The 23,569-nt window shown below is 40.3% G+C and overlaps 1 protein-coding gene across 4 annotated transcripts; it reads right to left on the bottom strand.

Moving 5' to 3' along the window:
• Positions 1 to 134: 134 nt before the first annotated feature.
• On the bottom strand, positions 135 to 21,656 carry LOC122840434 (interleukin-1 receptor type 1-like). Of its 4 annotated transcripts, none has more exons than XM_044132868.1 (12): positions 10,306 to 10,486; positions 10,115 to 10,210; positions 9,083 to 9,335; positions 7,747 to 7,939; positions 6,923 to 7,094; positions 6,281 to 6,343; positions 5,799 to 5,934; positions 5,560 to 5,711; positions 3,671 to 3,814; positions 2,667 to 2,834; positions 1,252 to 1,532; positions 135 to 1,122 (listed from the first exon to the last, which is right to left on the bottom strand). In XM_044132868.1, the coding sequence occupies exons 2-12, from the start codon at positions 10,206 to 10,208 to the stop codon at positions 835 to 837; spliced, it is 1,944 nt and encodes a 647-aa protein (XP_043988803.1). In that variant the 5' UTR covers positions 10,209 to 10,210; positions 10,306 to 10,486; the 3' UTR covers positions 135 to 834. The 4 variants fall into 4 exon arrangements, with proteins under 4 accessions (XP_043988803.1, XP_043988800.1, XP_043988801.1 ...); XM_044132865.1 differs by lacking the exon at positions 10,306 to 10,486 and adding an exon at positions 21,209 to 21,656 and having other exon boundaries at positions 137 to 1,122; XM_044132866.1 differs by lacking the exon at positions 10,306 to 10,486 and adding an exon at positions 17,970 to 18,111 and having other exon boundaries at positions 137 to 1,122.
• Between the last annotated feature and the right edge of the window lie 1,913 nt (positions 21,657 to 23,569).

The following is a 23,569-nucleotide window of genomic DNA, read 5'->3' as shown; positions in this document are numbered from 1 at the left end:
GTTTTAGTGTTACTTGGGACATTTTTTAAAACATGGGATTGTACAGTTATACGGAATTTTTTACTTTGTCTTTTCGTGTCAACATTTGTAAAAAAAAAAAAATATATATATATTCTACCAGTTTATAAAATGTATAATTACTTTACAAAAAAAAATGTCTTTACAGGAAATCTTAGTGACGGGACCTATAAATGGAAGTACATATATCTATACTTATCTTATGTATAATGACTTTAGACATTAGATAACTATTATAAACACTTTCAGACTCAATACATAGAATGAACATATTTAATTATTTCTTGTGCGGCCCGGGACCAATTGGTCCACGGACTGGTACCGGTCCGCGGCCCGGTGGTTGGGAACCACTGCCTTATATAATGAAGCTCGCTTTCATATCTTTATCCACAATCAAGTTAACAAGGTAATAATTGTCACGTTTATTTTGATAAACTTCTCTTTTATTTAAAAACATTTCAAACAATGTTAAATACCAAAATATTTTAAAAAAAAGTTTGATGGAGAATCTTTCCACTGTTTTGCAAATGGCTCATATTTCCATTTTTAGTGTACAAAAAACTCACAGCTTTCATTTTCTCTATACAATCTTAAAAGCAAGACCAAATATGTACAAATATTTTCTGAACTTTTACAACTGTATTTACACTAATTTACATAAACACTTAGAAAACAATTCCAACACTTGTTTTCAGAAATAGCTGTCATGCTGTACACATCAGATAGTTTTGAGGTTTCTTCGATTTCAGTACACGTTGCACAACACCGGACCCATAACTGACAAGAAGTGGCATAAATGTCCTTTGGCCATTTGGGTCATAAGTTCAACAGGGCAGTTTTCTCTGGATAAACCGCCCTCTTGCCTCTAACTGGCATATGATACCTAATTTCTTTCCAAAACCTGGAGGCAGGAGAGAGGGACGGTGACACTTGTGAATCCTTTCCACGTCTTTCCTCGTCTTCTCTCCATGTCCTCCGTTTTTGCCTCGTCTGGAGAGCCTTCCACCAGCACACGGCGCCCTGTTTCTTCCTCAGGTGGCGAACCGACTCAGGGAAGAGGGCCAGCTGGGCCGGCGTGATCTCCTCCAGTTCCACCAGAATGACCTGAGAGGACAGAACTCCATTAGAACCTCTTTGTTGAGGACACTGGGAGACCTCAACAAGAATAAGAGTTGCTTATTGGCTGGATTGTGTGACTTTCTGCGGCTATATTATGACATTTCTCTGTCGTACCTTTAAGGAGCCCTCCAGCAGCGCTCTGCTCATGGATGCCACACATTCCAGATGCTGCCTTGTGTCCGAAAACGCTTTGTCGTAACCACCATAACCCACGCCGCCATCGCCCTCACTGGTCCTACTTTCGATTTGATCAACCTCCTCGCCAGTCTTCGTAATGTTGTTGTTGTTACTGCTGGTGCTGCTCGTGTGCCTCTCTTTAATGAAAGTGGAAGCGGTGTAGAGCAGGAGGACACGACGACTAGCCTGAAGGTTCTCGTCCACAGAGTCCACGACGGCTGCAGGAAGACAGAAAGCATTGAGAAAGATGAGAAACTGTGAAGGGAATGTGGAGAACTGGATGCTTCAGGTAAACTTTCCCAAACCACCCCAGGGGTGACAAATGCAGTGGTGGAAGTTAAAATTTTTCTGCACCAGTCTCAGTGGCTGGTCGAGATTTTTTTTTACAGGCCACTCAGACATTTCACCAGTCACTGATTTTTTTTTTTTTCTTTTGATTACAAACCCCACCTGTACAAGCGAATTATATAAAATGTACGATGTGTTTAGTGGGTTTTTTTAAAACATTTGAAAATAATTTCAATAGCTGTTTTCTAACTACTCTATTTGGTTTCCCTCGATTATTACGTTTTCTATTGAAATTCAAAATTCTTATTTTTACTAAATACATCTCATCATTAAATCCGCGGCCGTCATTATTCCTGTGTTATCCCAGAGTTTTTCTGACTACCTGCTAGCTTAGCGTTAGCTTTCCCCACTCACACTCACTGCCCTCCTGCCTCTTCGTGAACATGTTCACTCCTTTTTGCCCGGGCAGCAGCAGCTAATCTGAACTCTTCCTCAACCAGTCCCTCATGTCTCTCTCATCCTCCTCCTCCAGCAATAATAAATCCCCTGAGTCGCTAATTCTCCCTCCTCTGCGGTCAAAAATTGTGTGGTCAACTTATCGGTTAGTTTGACAATTTTTTCTGAATGGCCTTTTTAGCTTTTGTTATCGTAGTTTTTGTGACCCGCCCGGTCTCGTATTCGCTCACTTTGCTCGGACTCGGGTTAGCTGAAATAACGCTATTTGTAAATTTAGAAGGGAGGGGCGGGCCAAGGAGGACTGAGGGATTTTATTGGATAAGCCCAATGTTCGTCAATAAAATCAACCAATGGGCTGTCGCCGTCAATAAAAATATTATACATACATAAAATATATTGATTTTTGGGGCATTATTTAACATGTCAAACTTCACAATAAACACGAGTAACAAACTTTTTTCTGTTTTTTTTTTTCTTCTTTCAAAAAAAAAAATTTTTTTGCCACTTTTTCATAAGTCCCAGACTTACAGCAGTTTGCCTTCAGACTGAGGTTTCACACCACTGCTAAATGAGCTTAAGAAGCCAACTTTCCCATGTGGGAGACTTACCCTGCCCCGGCAGGCAGTCACGGCCCGCTATGAACAGTTTATAGCCACAGGCCTGTTCCAACACTTCAGGCATTGTCTGCAGGGCGAACCTCTCCACCTCTTCACTGAACCCAAAGGCACCAGGATTGGGGTATGCCACATAAGCATCGTACAGCTTGCCATCAAGATCTAAAAATAAATTTGAATGAGTTGCATAAAAAGCTTGCTTCCAGAAAACAGACAAAATTGGACAAAGTCGAACAACAATGGCTCCAGAAAGTGAACAAAATAGAAATAAAGAACAAAGAAACATGAACGCACAAATGAAATTTACAGGGAACAATTAACCTAAAATGAATGCTTTGAATTAAGGAAGGAAGCACGGAGAGAACATGAATGAGAAGAAAATGCACACTCAGAAAAAACCCCTGGCAGGAATTTAACGCTGCACCTCCTTGGTACAGAGCAACAGCGCCACCTGCTGTTCCACTGTGCAGCCCACAACAAAAACACAATCCATTTATTTCTTTTCTATCATGGTGATTATAATCAGGCATTCTGTTTTTTATTATAAACTGGACAAGGTGAGAAAAGGTTATTTTACCAGGCACTCAATTTTGAGTACATTTTAGTCTAAATCATAACCTGCTGGAACACAAATGTTCCAAGTTAAACAGAATATTTCAAACAAAGGCCATTTGTCAATTTTTGCTTCGAATCATTTCTTCACCCAGCAGCTTTTCACGTTGGCGGGGGACATTTTATTTGAAAGAGTGCCGCCGCAGTCCTGTGGTTTGTGTGCTTCTGTAAAGATGTGCTCAAATGTGAGATAAAAAAAATTGAGATTCTGTGGCTTTGGATTTTTGTGTGCTACTGTATTCTATAGCTGCCATATGGTTTTGTTTTTTGTTTGTTTGTTTGTTTTCAGGGAGAGGCTGCTAACCAGATGTTTCCACTTTATTTCCAGTGATGGTGTCATAGTATCCACAGCACATTTTAGCTCCACCTCTGATGTAAAGTGTTACCTTTATTTGAGTAAAGAACTGGAAACGCTCTCCTGAAGCACAGCACAATGTCTATCCTGAAGACGTAGTAGACGGTGACGCTGATGACGAAGAGAACTGTCACTCCACCAAACACTAATCCAATGGGAAGGACGATGTTGGGATCTGTGGAAATAAGAAATCCCATATCAGAGTAAAATCAATTTACATTGGGAATACTTAGTTTTTAGCTACAGTTAAACAGACTTTGCATATAAATTTGTTCTGTAAAAGTTTTCCGATTATTAAATTGAAAAAAAAATTTCCCCAACTAAAATTTTATTTTAAAAAAATTTCTGAAAAATGATCAAATCTGCTGCAAAATATCAATATCTGCAATATCTGCTGCTGCTCACGTTCTGACTAAAACCAGGAAGATAGAGCACGTCAACCCAATTCGACAGTCCAAACACTGGCTCCCCATAGCTAAGAGAACAGACTTTAAAAATACTGTTAGTTTATAAATCACTGAATGGCTTAGCACCACAATACATTAAAGATCTGGAAGGAGTAGAGCAGCTGGTAGTAAACAGCTTACAGCCACGGCTAACTCCGGGAGCCCAGGTAGAAAAGTACGGTGGCCCTGAGGTGTAAACCACTTCAAAATTAACGAAGCACAATTAGAAATTCAAAAACACATTAACGAAGCACTACAATATTAACATAACGGAAAGAGCATGTCCCAGTTGGAGACCTGAGAGATCACTGATTGGACAACAGTGCTTTTGAACCGGAAGTTATACCTTGAACGGCGACATACCTTTTTCCGTTTTGTTCATGTTGTAGTGCTTCGTTAAGGTTGTTGTGTTTTTGAATTTGGAATTGTGTCTTTGATTTTGTTGACGCGGTTTGCACCTCAGGGTAACCAGAAAAAAACCTTTTCCCTATAATCCAAGAGACTTTTTTTTTTTTTTTTTTTTTTTTTTTTACTCCAAAATGCAGCCACAGTATGTCCAAAAAAAACCATAAGTGCAATCATTTGCATTTTGGGAGTCTACAGAGGCTGATAATCTCCCCACTCAGCTCCTGGTTCACTGTTTTATGTCAAATCCACATGTATTAAATGACCGAAACTAATTTTCTCACTGAATTTTTGGGTCATTTTGTCCAGCTGCAGATTGTTAGACTCTGTCCAATCAGAGTCAGATATTGTGTAGTTGGTACTTTTAATCAGTTTTCAAACAACTGAATCCAAGTTGTAGCTGCTGTCAGGGCAACTGCATCTGGTTTATTGTTTTTTGTTGTTTGGTTTAAGTGGCAGTAGTTACATGTTATTTAATATAAAACATTAAGTTTAAATTTGTGGTAGTTTTTAGTAAATTTGTGTTGATGCTCATTAGGTTCAGTTAAATGTGCATTCAAATGTGGGGGAGGGACTTTTATTTCGTTCTGCGGACCACGTGTTGCCCAGGGAAACATTGACTGGCGCACACTTAGAGCCACATTGGGGATTCAAGCTGAAGAAGCTGATCGCTAGACATTAAGCTGTGTTCCTCTGGAGGCAATGCGGCTAACGAGGTAAGGTTTTGTTTATTTGTATTTTTTATTTATGTAAATACTCCATTTATTGTGAACTGATTTGGGTTTGTGTTGCCTTTGTTTTCAGTTCTGACGGCATTTTTGGGGACTTTGTAAGATGTGTCCACAATAAATGGCTGTTGAAACCAAGAACTGCGTTAAGCCCGAGAGAAGAAACACAAGTCTATGGAACACAAAGTGTCACTAAAATCACTCTGTCCTTCTAAAATCTTTCAGAAAATTGTAAAATGCATCGAAACGCATCGAATTGTATCGGTTGCCAAATATCGTGATCAGAATATTGTATCGTGAGATTATTGTATCGCTACACCCCTAATGCCCACAAGCCTTACCTGTTGGTAACAAAGTAAAATATCCGTCCGGATAGCCTCGGGAACTGAAGACCCTGCAGGTGTAGTTGAGGTAGAAATCCTCCTCCTTTAGTTCGGCGAAGAGAAGCAGCCGTTCTAACCACACACCCTTTGGTTCATCTTGGGTCCACGAACTGTTAAAAAGTCAAATCATTGAAAGCGTCGGCCTTAAAAGGCAGCATCATTTTTCCACTAGCAGAAGTTAATTTAAATGTACCAACCGCAGATTTGACGTGTAGATGCGTTTGGACGGGTCCGTATGAAACATGACCTTACTTTCAACCAACCAAATGACATCATCGAACGGTATCCCAGCACCGGGCACAAACACCAGACACCTCTTTGTGAAATTTGACCCTAAAAGCAAGAAGGAAGAAATTCCTCAGTGTGTTTACTGAGCTAAATCACTGATTTATTTGAATTTTGTCTCTTTTTATTTGATATTATTTGACATGTCTTGTTCAGTATGTTGACGTCTTTAAAGATGAAGAGCAAACCAGTTAAATTAACTGTACTAAACAAATCTGCATGTATTTATACTTTTGTAAAATACACTAGATATGTTCGAGCAACCTTTGCACGTCTGATAAGAACATTGCTTGGACATATAAAACACATGAGACTGTATTGGTGAAAAACTGTAAACATTTCAAACAGGCAGGCATATTTATAAAAGCAAAACATGTCCAATAGGAGTCCTCACCTATGACCTTCTTGATCATTTCCTTTTGCGGCTCATGAACCTGTGGAGGGAGGGAGTACTTATCTGAAAAGAGAGAGAAAAAAGAGAAGGATTTTGTCTTTTGCTATTTGATTATCTCTTTTGTTTGCTTGGTCAAGGCAATTGAATTCTGCCATTCTTGGCATAACTAAAAAATAGAATTTAATGGTAGTGCCTGCGACAGACAGGCGACCTGTCCAGGGTGAATCCCGCCTCTCGCCCGGAACGTTAGCTGGGGATAGGCACCAGCAACCCTCCCGACCCCATTAGGGACAAGGGTGAATAGAAAATGGATGATGGATGGATGGATGGTAGTGTTGCTACACACTCATGCACAGTAGGTGGCAGTATGTACCTTAAAGTTGCTTACAAGCCGCCAGAATAGAAAAGAAGAGTGAATGACAGACTGACAAATGGAGGGAAACCTGAACAGAAACTCTAACAAAGCAAATCCAACACCTAAAATAAGAATCCCAACTAACAGACGGAACGAAGTAGAGCGAGGTCGTACAAAAGCAAACGAGTCCAAAACCTACTTTTAATATATTTAACCAGATACTTCAAAAGTAGGTCATGTGAGTCATTTTTGCCGATTTGTATAAATATAGTATGATCTGAACTGACCAGTGACCATTGCTTCGATGGTCTCCGACACGGTTACTGTCACCCCATCAAGGGCAAAGGTCAGAGTGCAGGTATAAATGCCGCTGTCTTCAGTTTTCACCATGTGGAAGGCCAGCTTGTTCCTGTCCTGGAAGGTTTGGCTGCCTGAGTCCTCCAGTATGGGATCACAGCCCTGAGTTAGGTGAACAAAAAATGATGTTTAACTTTACAGAAGATCCACTCTACAAGGACCCAATATGATTCAATAACTTGACAATAACTTGACAATAATAATAATAATAATAATAATAATAATAATAATAATAATAATAATAATAATAATAATAATAATAACAATAATAATAATAATAATAATAATAATAATAATAATAATAATAATAATAATAATAATAATAATAAAAAGGGCTATGATTATCCTTCTTTTTTTAAGGGTGGAGGACAAGTTTTTATCTCGTTTTATACTTTGTTCCTAAAGTGACAGGTGTGATTTTCCTGAACTGCGGTTCTGTTGAGAGGAAACTGTTGCAGACAACTCATCAGCATGAAACCAGGTGCATAAAACAAAAAACCTTCACATGCAGAAAGTTGAACTTAGACATATTTAGGAAGGCATTCATCACATCTTCATAAGATGTGATGAATGCCTTGGTGGAATAAAGAGGGGAAGCTCTTTATTCCACCAAGTCTTGTAGAAATTCTCTTGACTGACTGTATAGAAAATTGTTTCAGAACAATAATGGGGAAAAGCTAGAAAACAAGTTGTGGTCCACTGATTTTGCCGTGTCCATGTAGATCTGGCCTATGAAGAATTGGATGTTACTCACTTTGTACCACTTAACGGAGGAGCTGATGCCGTAGCTGTCCAGTTTCTCAACATAACCCCCCAGAAGGCAGTTCACTCTATCAGCCACGTCTTTTGTGAGAGATGTATGTGCTTTCATTGGCCTTCCACACTCTCCGGCCTCTGGCAGCTTCATCACCAGCATAATGGACTGCATGTAGCACTGGGAAGGAGTTCTGCATGGAAAGACAATGCAATGAGGTTTGAAGTTTACGTTCTTCTGAATGGAAGAAAAATAGAATTTACTGTCTCTTAACCTCTAGAACCCGACGGACCCACTGGTGGGTCCGTCGGGTTCTAGAGGTTAATGCACTCCAAATCAGAGCAGGGCCTCAAAGGGTTAATTATTTATTTCTCATGTCCGAGTTAATCGTAGGGTGGCATAATCACAGTGTGATGCTGTCTCTGCTGCAGGAGGGACTGGTATGCTTCATAAAATAGAGGAAGGAACATTATGTAGAAATACTGAAGCAACATCTAAAGACATGAGCCGGGAAGTTAAAGTTTGGGCACAGATTGGTCTTCCAAATGGACAATGACCCTAAGCATAGGACCAAGGTGGTTACAAAGTGGCTTAAAGACAACCAAGTCTTTAACCAACTAATTGTGGTGTGACCATCACAAAGCCTTGACCTCAGCCCTTTGGAGAAGTTGTGGGCAGATCTGAACAGGCCTGACTCAGTTCCGGTCAGGAGGAACGGGCCAGAACTCCGGGAAACTATTGTCAGAAGCTTGTGGAAGGAAACCCAAAAGGTTTGATCCAAGTTGTACCCTTCAAAGGCAATGCCACCAAATACTGAGGAAATGCGCATAAACCTCTGACTGCGTGGCATTTAGCAAGTAGAAATTATTCTGCTAATAGCAAAATTGATCATACAATGGCAACATCTCAGCATTCAGCCTTCATCTGGTTGTGAGGAGGCAGTGGTTTGTTCAGGTGGATGCCCACAGTCAGACCAAACTCTTCACTGGCATGTTTCTCAGACATCAGGCTTCAAGTGGAAAGTCTTGTCATCAAAACAGTCCAAGGCAGTGAAGGACAGGGGCTTCTCCTCCAACAGGCCTTGCAGTCGTGTGCACCACGTTCCAGCATGTTCTTACAATCTTCAGCAGCAGCAAGAGCCAGAGTGAAATAAGGCTTTGTCTTATTTCACTTCAAACAGTGAGGAAAAAAAGATGCAAATGTCTTTACTTGGTTTAGATAATGTAGAAAGACCCAGCAATGGATATCAGTTTTCTAACAAGTAGCAGTCTAAATAGAAGCCTTTACAAAAGCCTTTGCTGTGTTGTAATGACTTTGCCTTCAGACAGTCTCTTACCGCACTATGGCGAAGTATTCCCCATTGTCGTCCATAGTGGTGTTGAGGAACCAAAGCGTCTCCTGGAGCACCAGAACTCGACCTGTCTCATTTCTCATCTCCTGTCCCGTCTTTGTGCTGAACCAGGTGATGTTGAACGGGACGGCGGTGAAGTTAAAGACGTCCGGAGACAGCAGGGTGCTGTTCAGCATGGCCGCGTCCCCGGGGACAGAGTACACCCGTTCAAACACCAACTCGTAGTTGGTGCAGTTATCTGCAACGTATGTCACATTAGGTGTTCAGTTCTCAACTTTCTGCTAAAATTTAGCTGCTAAAATTAGCTTCACGTCGTGTCCGTTCATCAGAAAGCTCACGCTCTAAACCTAAAGGTGTGATGTCACTTTCAGTTCAAACGAATCACTGTGGATGTCCCGGTCAAAGTTCATTTTTAGCTGTCAGGTATGTTTCAAACTTCATCAACCATAACTTTAAACATGCTTGTTTTAAACACACTTGCATTGTTTGTGAGCAACAAATTTGAAAGCAATGCTGCAGTTGCCTTGATTAAGTGTATATTTTAAAACTATGTTCCAGTCAGATGTTAATCTGATAGATAATATCTGAGGGGATCAAAAGATTAGGGTGATTGTAAGGAGACCTTCCAGCATCAAAAATCAATCAGCAAAAATGAAACCTGCAAAAAGCTGAAACTCTAAGACTACAAGGTATGACTGCTGTAATGGCAATAAAGAGTTTTCCTATATCATTGAAAAAGATATAACAAATTTTTGACATGCTTCAATAAAAACTTATAATTGATCCATCATTTTATTGGCTTTTGTGAGACTGGTGGGTCATTTTTGTCCACAAGAGGGCAATAAAATGCTTGTATATGACAAGTGGAGGCTGTTGATTAAGCAAAACCATGTGAAATTTCATACTTGTCATTTAAGCAACATTACAAAACAACAGCTCATTGTTTTTTTTGTTTTTTTTTTCAAAGGACACATGGTATTTTTGTACATTTACGGCAAGATAGAAAACAAAACCAACCTTTTTTCATGAGCTCAGCCTGGGCCAGTCCACCACAGATCACTGAAATCCAGAGGAACAACAGAAAGCTTTCCAGCGATGAACTCGGGCTCATTGCTGAAAACAAACGGAAACACACAAATGCCTGTGTCTTATGAACTACAGCAGCAACCTGAACATGTTGAGCCAGCCAGCGGGGCTCTGATACAAACCTCCAGCGTAAAGATTTTCATAACACACATGTTTCTCTTCCTCTCTCTGCTCCGTCCTTCCCCATTCTCCCACCCTCTGCTCTTCAAGCACAGATAACGGCACCGGAGGAGTCACAGCAGCAACTGCTGAAAAACGCTGAGCAATGCTCTCAAACAAGGAGCAAGTCTGGTGTCCATGGAGACGCCATTCTCAGTATCTAATGACTAAATGAACCCAAAACAGAAGGGAAAAAAAATACCCAGCCTCCCTCACGGTTGAAGGTATTATGTTCTGTGCTTAGGTTTGAATTTTTTTAAAAGCTAAAGAGCTAATGCTAAGGTCAGACTGTCAAAACTAAAATCAGGGTTAAATTTACTGCTAAGAACTGTTCTTCCTGCTGGGTATATCTAGCAGATTGTAATGACGTTTTTTCCCCTCCACACCTTCACATTTTATCTCCTCAGTCAAATAAAACTGTGCAAATATACATAACTTCATGTTAGAAGCTTTTATAACTTCTAACATGAAGTTATAAGAGGAGGAAAGCATTTTAGGAGTAAAATGGCAAGAAATTCTGACATGTTTTCTATTTAAAGTCTTGCAGCAATTTAAGTACATTTCCTCCATATTTCTGGTTGTTACATTAGTTGTTTTGGCAGGATTTCCCTTCTTTAACGAGGCCAGGAAATAACCCATCAACATCTATTATTGGCAATCTTTTTTTTTCTAAAAAAAATAACATGAAGTAAAAATCTGGGTTATGTTGACCCATATTGACTTGCTTCCTTTCTTTCTTCAGAGCAGTACATTTATGTCTGCAGTGCTTGATGGAGATTAGAATAACTTTTAAATGCAACATAAAGGTTGTTTTTAAAAAAAAAAAAAAAAAAAAAAAAAGCGCAGCCGGTTGATTGAAGCGTCAAAAACGCGGAGACCTGTTAGCTAAGTGTGACTTCCTGTTCCTGCCTAAATTAAACAGCAATACCTGCGCTTTACTCTACAGTATTCATCCTCTACATAACACTATAGATCATTTACACCTCCATGTTCACACAGAGCGTGTTCAGCTTCAACTAGGAAACAGTTGTGTTCTTGTTTTTGACTGGCTCCATAGCGACGTCCCCCATCTTCCCCGGGGTCCGATGGAGGAAGGACACTTGGCGTCATGTAATGTCTGGAGCGCCTCAGGGCTAAAACACAAACTGGCAATGCATCAACAAGCGGTTCAGGTGCTGGTCACCATGGATACAGAAATTACACGTTTTTCTTTTAAAGCTCTTCCTGCTGCTTGCGTGTCAAACAGTTGTGACAGGTTCTCTGGATTTAAATAGAATAGAATAGAATAGAATAGAATAGAATAGAATAGAATAGAATAGAATAGAATAGAATAGAATAGAAGTACTTTATTCATCCCAGCAGCGAAATTACTTTGCAGTTGCAGCATAAAGAAGAAGGAGAAGAAAAAAGAATCGATATGAAAAGTTAAATCACCATCGGTTACGTATGTTGCTAACGCCACAGACTTTCCCACGGAGAGTGATTTTTATCTAACCACGTCTTTCACCACATGTGTGACTGACAGCAGCGGCAGACAGCAGAGCTTCGCTCTTCCATTTCCAGAGCAATGACTGGGCTTCAGTTTTGACTAACAGTGTTGAATCAGTTGGCAAAAGGGGTTTCAGGTACAGTTGTGTGTCTGTATTGTGACTGGGCCTTTGGGACTGTTTAAACTCTCAATTGTGGTTTCACGACAGTATTGCAGAGATCCAATCTGCACGGATATGATGGTATTTCTGAAAGAGATGTGTGTGATGCACATTCTCCTGGTGTTCCTCTTGAATTAAAAGCTAGGAAAGCAAAAATCCTCGACCCGTTTGTAACACGTTGGAATTAAAAATATCTAATTTACACAACAGTTCAGTTTTGGAGAAATTTACTCTTCTCTTTTTTTCTAACCTTCACTTCTGATCATGCTGCATTTATTTTTCTTTAGACACAGAAAGTCCGAATTAATCATGTAATAAGCTTGACAGTTTTTTTTTCTCTCTCTCTTTTTTTTTTACTCTTTGCTATTTGCAACTCATAATGCAGTTGTATATTTCACTAAAACCAGGACGACTAGTGGCTGCAGCAGTGAATGAACAAATAACATCTAAAAATCAGGTCCTTCTCTTCTGTTTAACACCACAAAGATAATAAGTAAAATATGCTTTTTTGTTTCTCACTGAAGAGACATTTAGAAAAAAACAAAATGAATAAAAATAAATACGACAGACAGGCGTCCTGTACAGGGTGACCAGAAAGGCACCAGCACCTCTCCTGACCCCTCTAAGGGACAAGGGTGTACAGAAAATGGATGGATGGATGGATGGATGGATAATAAAAATAAACAGTTATCAACATATATATAAAGCATCCTACAAAAGCAAGATTGTAAGAAACCTGAATACAAAAGTAAATTTGTAAGATCCGTGACGCAGCCCAAGAGTTTATAAAGTTGAAATTTACCTGAGCTGCTAAGCTTTTTTCCCCGAGAGACGGATTGTAAGGGGAGAACATGCAAACTCCTCGCTGAAAGACCCCGAGCCGGGATTTAATACCGTGACCTTCCTGCTGCCAGGCAACAGCTCCACCAGCTGCACCAGTAAAATTAACCTCACCATTTAAAACCCATTTCAGACGCGATACATCTGGAGCTGTTTAAAAAGTCAGATGCTGGCGTACTGTGGTGGCGTAGGGGATTGTGCGACCCACATTTGGAGGCCTTGAGTCCTTGACGCAGCCGTCACGGGTTTGATTCCCGGACCTGACGACATTTGCTGCATGTCTTCCCCCCTCTCTCTCCCTCTTTCCTGTCAGCCTACTGTCATTTAAGGGACACTAGAACCCACAAAAAAACCCTGGTGGGGAAAAAAAAAAGTCAGATGCTAATTTTCATCTCTGATTGCAAGCCAAAGATTTCAGTCCAAGCTAAGCTCTGGTGGAGCACCTGGGATTACTCTGACTTGAATGACTAAGAATTTTGCATAACCACCCAGAGTGGTTGCACAATCAAAGCATGTTGAACAGTTTATATCTGGGACAAGCTTAGACAGAGCAACACGAGAGAGGAACTCAGGACTTCAGCAGGTCATCCTGCTGGAGGGTGATTGGATGAAGATGGATGACTCTCATGAAAGGGAAAATTGTTTTGTTGATACTTTATTTAAAAAAGAAAGGTAGCTGTGATGCACAGAAGAGGGATTGGTGCCAGTGGGGGCAAAAAAATGAATTTTTTTCTCAGCATTCTGACAATTTTTAAATTATTCGAGGGACTTGTTTAATCTTCTGAGATCAAAAGACATAATTCAGATGGAGAAAAAGTCAAAATTCAGAATTTCAGATTTTTTCCCCCTCAAAATTCTGACTTTTTTTTTATTAGGTCTTCTACTTAAATCTTCTGAGATCAAAAGTCAAAATTGTGAGAAAACAAGATAAATTCTGAGAAAAATGTAAGAATGCATTTTTTTTATTAGTGGCCCTAATCCTCTTCCATTGTGTCAGTAGCTAGCTGTGGAATGAACCATGGAGTTTTGAAAGATTAACAAAAATTAACAAAAAATAAAAGGCTTCACTGAAAATCATTTTTAAACTGAAAATGAGATTTTCTAGACCTCAGATTAAATGAGAGCCAAGCTTTTTTTTATTTATTTTTTATAGGCTTCTACTTAATCTCTTAAGCAAACAAAGCTACCATCGCTTGTGGAGACGGTGAGAGAGCGACAGAGTGATTTCTCTGTTTGTCCTTGTCAAAGAGGAGGAGCGGTGGCTGCCCGGCACTGGAAAATTCATCTTTACTTTATTGAAGTGATAACACAAATCTCTTGATTGCTTCCCGGACGGACTTTTCTGCTCCTAACCCAAACAAGCCCATTCGTCCTCCGGAGCAAAGCGCAACATGTCCGGAAAACGCTTGCGAGGCAGAAACCGCAGCGAGCGACGCTGTTGGGTAATGGGCCTCTCTAACGGAACAAATTTGTGCAACGCGTGATTTCGCGACGGCAAACGGACGGAAAGGTGTTTATTTCTGTTTGCCTTCAGTCAAGTGCGAGCAGGGGGAGCTGTCCTGCTCAGTCACGCGAACCTTGTCCATCTGTTTGTGAGACAGACGTTTCAACACGCGGGCTCAGGAGTGAACAACAGGTCCAAGGTCCGGACGACATGTAGGGAACCCGTAGGCTCGTAAACATGTGACGTCAAGGGCTTCGCAGTCAGCCCTGTGTCATGTTCACAAGCAGAGAGATCAAATCTGAAATGAGTTCAGCGTTACTCATGATGCAACAGAGATGTGGTTGATTGGATGTAACAAAGCACTTAAGATTCCTGACAAATCAGAAGGGAACGAAGGCAAAGACACGATTACGTTTTTACTGGCTGATTAAATATGAACGTAACAAAGGCCAGTGGTTTTTGTCTGTATTCTCATCTTTACATCCTTCCAAACCTCAGTTTGGAATGATATGAGGTTATGCATCATGTTATACAGTTTGTCTCACTGGAAGTGCTTCATCTCTCCATGTTTCCCACAGGTACGTTGGTGATGCAACCTCAGTTTCACCTGCAAATCAATTTCTCTGAATATAAGGTGTATTAATCTGTCTTTTCATAACATGATTGTTTAAAAGTTCTTATGGTTTGCAACGTCGCTCCATTTCCATTCATTTCCTGTGGAACTTGCGCGATGAGGCACAATTGCTTGCCCTCCTCTAGCCAAACACCCAACAAAATCTGTGAAACGTTGAGCTCGTACGCGTTGACTTGCTTGCGCGACACAGGAAAAATCATTTGCTGATTTAAAAAGGTTAGCTTAGGACAATGAGCTTTTGGGTGAGGTTCACATCAGCTAATTTAGTTCCCATTCCGGATATTACTAGGAAGAAATGGCAAGCTAAGCAAAAATGGTCAAATTTTTGCTAAAGAGAAAATGATTTGATTTTGAATGACAAAGAGGAATTGAAACCTGGATCCTTGGTTCATGCACTGAGCCTACGAGGCAAGTCCCAACTTGCTCTATTGACTGACACACGCCCTGAATGGGTGTAGAGTTCCCACTGCAAGTCTGTTCCTCAACCTCTGTCATTCATCCCTGAATACCTGAAATGACTGCAGACACCTATGCAAGTAGGTCAGTTTGCTGCTACTCCACCTGCTGTCATAGGCTGCCTGAGAGAAAGAAGGAGTTCACCTGTAGCAGCTGATAAAGACGAAGGAGTAAAAGTCAAATAAAATGAAGGATCATGTATAACAGGGGTGTCAAACTCCAGTCCTCGGGGGCCGGTGTCCTGCAACCTTTAGATGTGCCTCTGCTGCACCACACCTGACTAGAATAATTAGGTCATTAGCAAGACTCTGGAGAACCGATCTACACAAGGAGGAGGTAATTAAGCCATTTCATTCCAGTGTTTTGTACCTGTGGCACATCTAAAAACTGCAGGACAGCGGACCTTGAGGACTGGAGTTTGACACCTGTGATGTATAACATCTCCACGCCAGTTGGAGGTACTTTTTAGCCAGTGTCATCTAAGTTAGGATAAGGAAGCTGTATTAGTCCCCAACGCAGTCGTCCAGGGTGCCATTCCTGACTTTTGAGAGCAGCATATCCATCCCCACCCTTTTTTCTTTTTCCTTGCCCGCTCCCTGTAGAATCAGTGTCCTTAACGGCCTGCAGCACCACAAAACCATAAGCCTTGACAAAGAAACAAAGACAGGCTTGAATGGGCTCAACAACCTTTCAACCCCCTTCAGGCATCAATAGACGTATTTCTTCAGACTTCTGCAAATCCTTTCCTTTTCAAAACAAACACACAAAAAAACCCTTCATTGTTCTTATAACGGTTTGAATGTGTTGATCAGTTTGTGAGGTTTTTTTTTCCCCCAATCACTCGTCCCTTGCAGCAAGAAGGTCCTGCGTGCGACTTGTGGTCAGGGGTCTCTCTGGATGGAGTTTGCTTGTGCACGGGTAGATTCTCTCAGCGTCCTCTAAAACACGACTCGTTGATATCTAAATTGAGAGAGTGTACACGTGGTTGTCATGTTTGTCTCTGTTGCCCTATTCAAGACTGATGAACTGTACAGGGTGTTGCCCACTGACCACTGGAGATAGGAACTGCCTTGCAAGGACAAGTGGGTACAAACGGATGGATTCATCTGTCCTGTGGGTTATGAAACTGTTTCAAAAAAGGTCCACCTGCAAGTTTTTGAAATGTTTGTAGTTGGTCTAGAAGTTCCTGAAGGTGACAAGTTCTCCAATCATCCATTAAGGAGGTCATGGTGGTCAACAGCTGAGGCAGGTAGCCAACTCATTACAAGGCAACACAGACTCTGTACTCACCCTTCCACTATAAATGAATGAGGGATTATGTTTGGTAGTATTTCCGATATTTAGAAAGTTTTTATTCCTTGTAAAAATGTTTAATTTCTCTCTTTCTGGTAGACAGATATCACACATGCTCCATAAAAATGGACGTGCTTCTCTTTGTCAGAGAGCGAGGTCTGAACCCCGTTCTATTTTTAGCCACGCCTGGGAAAACATCTCTCAACCAAAGATGCAGAGCTGGGGTAGAAGGAAGGAGCAGCTCATATCAGGGGCGTCAAAATAAATCGTCTCAGCAGAAAAACATAAGAATGACATGAACTGTAATGGCTTTTCTAAGTGTAATTACTGCAATCTCTGTAACTGAGATTAATGAGTTACAGGCTGTGGGAGGATGTCAAAATCCATGAGTCATTTTGCACTAAAGAAGGAACACAACGGGAGTTACCTCTGGGGATCAACTTGACATAGGGCGAGACGGAGAGAAACATTCTGCGAAGCGAAAGCGCATCTCGTATTCTTGTAGTGAAGATCTTTTTCTGCTTTGGTTTGTGGTGAGATGCTCTGAGAGATTTCTGCCAGCCTGATTTATCACACCTCCTTCAACAACAGTAGCTGTGATGCAACAGAACAAAGTGTGCTCTGGCTAGGCAAGATGTTAACAAAGCAAACAGCATCAAGAAGAAACAATGTTCAAATCAAGATACACGAAGGTCCATGACCTGGAGGGTGAGGTGGTGGGGGGGGGGGGGGGGGGAATGTCTGGTTTTGACCTCAGCTGAGAGTTTAGTCTTGCACAAAACCCACTGGTGGTTTACTGAACAACAACTTGACTTGCTCCATGCATGAAGTGGCTAACCATGTCCTAACCAGAAGCAGTGATTATTGCTACAAACACATGCAACTGCATCTGCAGAAATAAACGTAGATATAAGAGCAAACAGGGAGGACAATAAAATCCAGACACTATTAATTAGTAATTCCAAACCAATCTCTGGTAAGCACAGGTTCAAGGTGTGACATCATGCCTTTCTGTACATGCTTCACAATGGATCATTTTCTATACGTTGCTTGAGAATAGTCACCCTTACTACGGTTTCTCCACAGAAAGAGAAAGGAAGTGAGCCTTCTTTTGAGGTTGGACTTCAAAAACTCTTCAGTCAGAGATTCAACACTGAACACTGTGACGTCCTATTTATACAAATGAGACTACGCAGGCAATATGAGGTGATTCAGTTCCTACAAGAGCATTAAAAAAAAGAAAAATCTAAAATAAAATAAGAAAATCTGTACCCTCAAATCAAAACAAACATGCAAAGTGCATCGACTCACCTAAGAGCAAGCAACGCGCGAGGCGGTGTGAGGCACAGGAAGGATTAGAGAGTTTACACGGGACGCCAGAGCAAAGAGAGGAAACCTCACCTCTGACCTGTGCGTGCAAAGTGGAGTCTCCACCATGCAGCTCAGCCGGTTAGTCACCAGCGTGGTCCCACCTCCATGGGACGAAACAACACAGAGAGAAGGAAGAGTGTGTTTGGATTGCGGCTGGACGCTCTCTGCTCACCTTCCTCTGGCATTTCAACACACTGACAAAGTCGTTCTGATGCCCATCCCCAGGTGAATAATCGACCGTAAGCTCACCTAGAAATAGCTTCTCCTAACTGGAGAAAATGACAGCAGCCACTGTGTCATGACTGCGACTGGAAATAATTTCCTGGACTCAATAGTTACAAAAAAAAAAGAAAAAAAGAAAAAGAAAATCATGAAAGAGTATTAATTTTTGCACGTAGAAAATAACTCCCCTCATTGTGATCCTTTCAAGTTCCAAAAGTCGGAAACTTGCATTTTCATAACCCGGGCTGAAAATACGACTTTTCATTATGCATAAATTACGCCCGATGTTTCGGAAAGGAAAGAAGACGACATTGTTTTCCTCTAATGACATGACACAACCCGAAGTTGAGTAAGGAGGACCTGCCAGTCGTTATGCCATGGCAACGGAACAAACCCTCTAGCAGAGTCAGCAGCCAAACCCACAAGGTAACTCCCGAGTGTTGTTTGTGAGCATAAACTTTCTCAAAGAAGAATAGCTTTTCATAGAACAATTTCTTTTTCTTGTTTCAATAAACAAAGCTTGCCGACATCAACAAACTCGATTAGAAAATAAATCAATAAATGTTTATCCTTTATCTTTATCAGATAAAAGGTAAATGCATTTTTACTAGTTACATTATTACAGCATGAAATTCTCCTTATGTTTGTAGTAAAGTAAGACTTTCTTTATAAAACCACTGAATGCTCCACTAACATAAAGAGGCATATTCTGCTGACTCAGCTGCTTGGAGGGACTGTGCACAACGATTTAGAGAAAAAAAAAAAATGCTGGTCAGAACCGGAGCCAAAATTCTGTCTTTCTGAATGCTGACAAAAAAAAAAATTCTTTTTTTTCTGGAGTCACATTGTCCATCAGAAGCATCATATTTCTTTAGCAGCGATATTCTCAGCTGCTTCTTCTAGTTTTACTTTGCTTCATATTGCTCATTTACGGTTTCCCATAAAACAAACATCTTGCCGTCTGCTAGAAATGTACAGCGGGTTTCCCCATTGGATTATGAACTTCACAGTAGTCATACATGAGTATTTAGTTATGAGTCAGTCTCAGTCGTTCGCAGCCCACTGCAAAATGTCACATTGTTCAAAGAAAGCGTGAACCAACTACAAAGTGACAGCAAGCAAAAGCCTGGACTTACATAAAAATTAATCCACAAGATTTTCTTTTCCCTCCAGGACAAAAAGGAAAAAAAAAAACTCTCTTCAGTTCAACTTAAGATTGCAACACATCACTACAAACATTTGAGCAAATCTCCAAAGAAAATGAAAAAAAAGAAGAAGAAAATCATCTGGAGAACGCTGCGCAATGTTCAACAGTGAAAGTCCAACCATTTCCATGTGTGCAGTGTGAAGGATTAAGAAAGAAATGCATCATCAACCAAAGTTATTTGCTTGGGAGCAAATGTAGGAGTCATCTGATCCAAATATACGACTCATCACCTGGTTGGTTTTTTTTTCATTCCATGTCTGGAAAAAGTGTGATATATATGCATATAAATATATGTACAAATATATAAATAAAGGTAAGGCAAGCATGCAGATAAGCCAGATTTTAAAATTTAAAGTTTGGACATTAAAAAAAAGTTCAAAACTTGATGCTCTGATAAATTTTGATTGGACTTGATGATGATTGTTTACCAAAGTTAAACTAGTTATTTTGTCATCACTAAAACCTGAAAAACACGTTTTGGCAAAAATGCTGTGCCTCTTGTTTAAACGCCACTAAAACGTCTGGGATGAACTCCAGCTCACCTTAGCAGTGCCTTTAAAATGACCTTTACCTTTTCCACATTCTGGTATTTTTTTTTTGCCAACCTGCAGGAAAATGACAGAGGGGCTCCAAAAGGTTTCACAAGTAAAAACCCAAAGATTGTTGTGAGAAATTATGATTACCTCGCCTCAGTCAATTCTTATGTTTACAGTGCAGGTTTTTTTTTTTTTTTTTGGTCTTCATGGAGATGCGTTTTACTCTAATGTTCTTTAACGAACCTCTGAGGCCTTCGCTGAACATCTGTATTCATACTGACACACAGCTGGATGACACAACGTGTCTCGATTTATTCAGGTTCCTTGCACTCCATATCATCAGGTGTTTCTTTGTGAAATTGTTCTGAAACTCCATATTGCTTTTCTCCCACTTTCCCCCATTTGTTGGTCCGTCACTTAAAATTTGGTCAAAATGCATCAGATGTTTTACTTGCCGATTTATTGATCCACATGTTTAGGGTTATTTATTTATTTGATTTATTTATGTTTAGGTCATATTAATATAAACGTGTAATTGTCACTTGTGTTGTACATCTTATATTACTATTATTATATTTATATTTGCTAATATTTAACACTGAAAAGCACCTTGTCAAAAAAAAAAGCAATTTCCCCTCAGGGATCAGTAAATATGTCTTTATTATTTCACGATGTAAAGCACTTTGAACCGCCTTGTTGCTGAAATGCGCTATATACAAATCAACTTGATTGACTGTTCGATTGATTGATTGATTGATTGATTGATTAAAGTATATTCAGATTTTTCTGATTGTGATTCTGTAACGTGACAAAATGTAGAAACTATTATCAAAGTGTTCACAGATTGTCCTCAAATCTCTTAATTATCTTAAGTTTGAAACATAGCAGTGATTTTTCTTTTTCATACGTTGTTTCTTTTCCGTTTTATTTTGTATTTGGAAAAATACCCCAGTAAGATCAGACGTGCTAAATGTCAAGAATTTTGAGTTTTACAAAATACAAGCAAACATTGTTGGAATAAATGTGGTGCTTTGTGACCAAAGGGAAATCTAACCCTCAGATTTATTTTAGCTCTAGCAGCAGTGAGCCCTGGACAGATGCAAAGGACGTCCCACATGGCAATTCCTGATGTAAGAGGGTATGACAAGTCAAGGATCTACTCGTGCTAATGCTTTTTCCCCCCGAGTCAATGTCGTTTAAAACGTAGAACTCACCAGCCTGGTGTTATGTTAGTCCCTCTGTAAAGATACTCTCTTCCTCAGGTTCCATAAAAAGCCACTATAAACATCCTTATAGAGGGGGTGGGGGGAGAAAAAAGTAAGCTGAGTCGTCGCGTTCTTCCCGGTTCTTACTTCCTCTTCTGTGGAGACTGAAGCAATTTCCTTTTCAGTAATCTTTTGAAAGCCAGCAGATGTGCTAACATGTTGAGCAACAGCTGGGAGGAGAACAGTCTGGGATCATGCCCTACATGCTTTACACCGTGCTCAGCTGTTACACAGCAGATATTAGACTTATTTTTTTACTTTCTTATTTTTTTGTTCCTGGTAGCACAGTTTAACTCATGACACTGCTGCTAGAATAACCAACGTGAGTCGTTTCCCAGCCTGCTGGACGAGACAAACTGTTTTCCAGCGTTTCTGAGCCCGGTTTCCCTCGGCCCTGTCCTCTTTCTGACGTGCGTTGGGTTTGTGTTAGAGCATGGAGAGACCTCTTGTGGTTGAAGTGAGAAATTACACATCATTTAAAGAACTGCCGAGAAGAGGCAGAGAAAAAAAAGTGCAAATTTTTGTACATATTGTAAATTATCACACTTAATATTTGATTTCTATATTTCTATGAACCTGAGTGAGGTTGCAGATTAATTTATTGTGGAGTTTTGTATGCTGTTGAGTACATGAAAACGCATTTTGTGTACATAGTTTCGGCTTCAAAGTGGAGCCTTTTCTTGTTTTTTTTTTAACGTAGTTATTGAATGTGCGCGTTAGAATAATAGTACTAATTGTTTAAAGTGTAATTTGTTAGGTTGAGTTCTTATTTGCTCCCGTCTTTCAACATCAGAAGAATAAAATCTATGGTCAAAATGTGACATAAAGGTCAATAATCTTAAAAAAAAAAAAAAAAATAAAAAAAAGCATTCCAAACTGGATTTGTCACTGCAGTCAATTTGCTTCCTTCTCCTTTGACATCTTTTGCTCCTAGATGACTTCTTTAGTGTGCAATGTAATTTTTAAAACAGCTCCTCACACATATTTTGGGCACAGCTGAGAGGATACCACGGAAAGTGCTTGCTTTTGCTTTCGAACTATAGCTAAGAATTGTAAATATCTGGACTGTATCATGTGGAGTTTCCCATCAAGGCTACAGCATGTAGCTTTTATTAAAAATAATTTGTTTTATACATATTTGTTAAAACCATTGACATACTGTGAAAGGACAATATGAGACCAAAAACAACCGATTAGAGCCAGACGGCAGGTTTTGTGTTGCTAAATGTGCTAATGGTGGTGCTAATAGCGGAGGCTAGTTAGCATGGGCACGGCAAGTCATTTATAATAATCGGACTTGACAGAAACTCAAAAGAATTCCTGATTGTCCAGGAACAAAATGCGCATCTCTTTCCTCCCTCCATTGTTTACGTTTCTGTTGCTCCTGACAACTGTCGCCTAGCGGTCGCTCCCCAAGACGCGAACAGTGATTTGGATAAGTAACTTTAATCTGATTACTGGATTTGAAATAGTAACGCATCAGATTATTCGTTACTGAAAGAAGAGGTCCGTTAAGACAACTTGAGGAGGTAGCACAGATCGTCAGAACACTTGATTTGTACGCCTATTACGTCACAGCGCTGCGTGTATTCTTGTGCTGAGGCGTCATAGGCTGTGATGTCACTACTGCTTTGTTGTGCAACAGGTATATATAACTCCTGTTGGTAAAATTCTACCACATTCCAAGACAGAGCTAGCGGTGACAGAATCGAGTTTAACTCAACACAACAGCAATGGATGAGAGCAATTTACTGAGAGAAGAGCTGCAGGTTCTACTTAACGACGATGTAATCCCTGCTATAGAGGAATATATTTTTCAAATTCCTGAGGAGGATTGGGAGAATTTTGAATTCTTGAACATAAATGAGAGTATCACAGAGAGGACAAGATACCTTTTGCAATACCTGACGGATGTTTTCTCTGATTTCGTTTGGGACGTACACAGGAACCTGAAGTACGAATACGATGACCTGAAAGCAATATTTGGAAACCAGGTGTCTCAGGCCTTTGCCCGGGCTATGGGAGTCGACAAGGTCATTCATGGAGAGTGTGCCGAGGCATTAGATATGCTTTTCTTGAAGCGCGTTATAGCTGTCGCATCTCCTATAGACGATGATGACCCCATGACGTTCCTTAAGCTGGGTTTAGGGCTCAGTTCGTTGGTTAAAACTGTGATCACTATCATCCAAGAACTGATGACAGTGAGAAGAGAAACTGAAGAACTGGAGATGGCCTTTGAGGAACAGAGAGAGGACATGATCCGAATTTTTGTTAGGTTGTTGATGTGTGAAGGCATCAGGACGTCTAAAA

The sequence above is a fragment of the Gambusia affinis genome, linkage group LG11 (genome assembly GCF_019740435.1).
Source record: "Gambusia affinis linkage group LG11, SWU_Gaff_1.0, whole genome shotgun sequence".
NCBI classification, from domain to species: Eukaryota; Metazoa; Chordata; class Actinopteri; order Cyprinodontiformes; family Poeciliidae; genus Gambusia; species Gambusia affinis.
The sequence above is the reverse complement of the archived record's forward strand: the minus strand, read 5'-3'. Positions and strand labels throughout refer to the sequence as shown.

Bases quoted from the DNA above. Each gene is read 5' to 3' on its own strand.
- LOC122840434 (XM_044132864.1), bottom strand. From the start codon at position 17,128: ATGTTTCTCTCCGTCTCGCCCTATGTCAAGTTGATCCCCAGAG. The intron at 5,935-6,280 runs GTGAGGACTCCT...TCTTGCTTTTAG, and splicing joins AATGATCAAGAAGGTCATAG to GGTCAAATTTCACAAAGAGG. The intron at 2,835-3,670 runs GTAACACTTTAC...ATTTATTTTTAG, and splicing joins AGTTCTTTACTCAAATAAAG to ATCTTGATGGCAAGCTGTAC.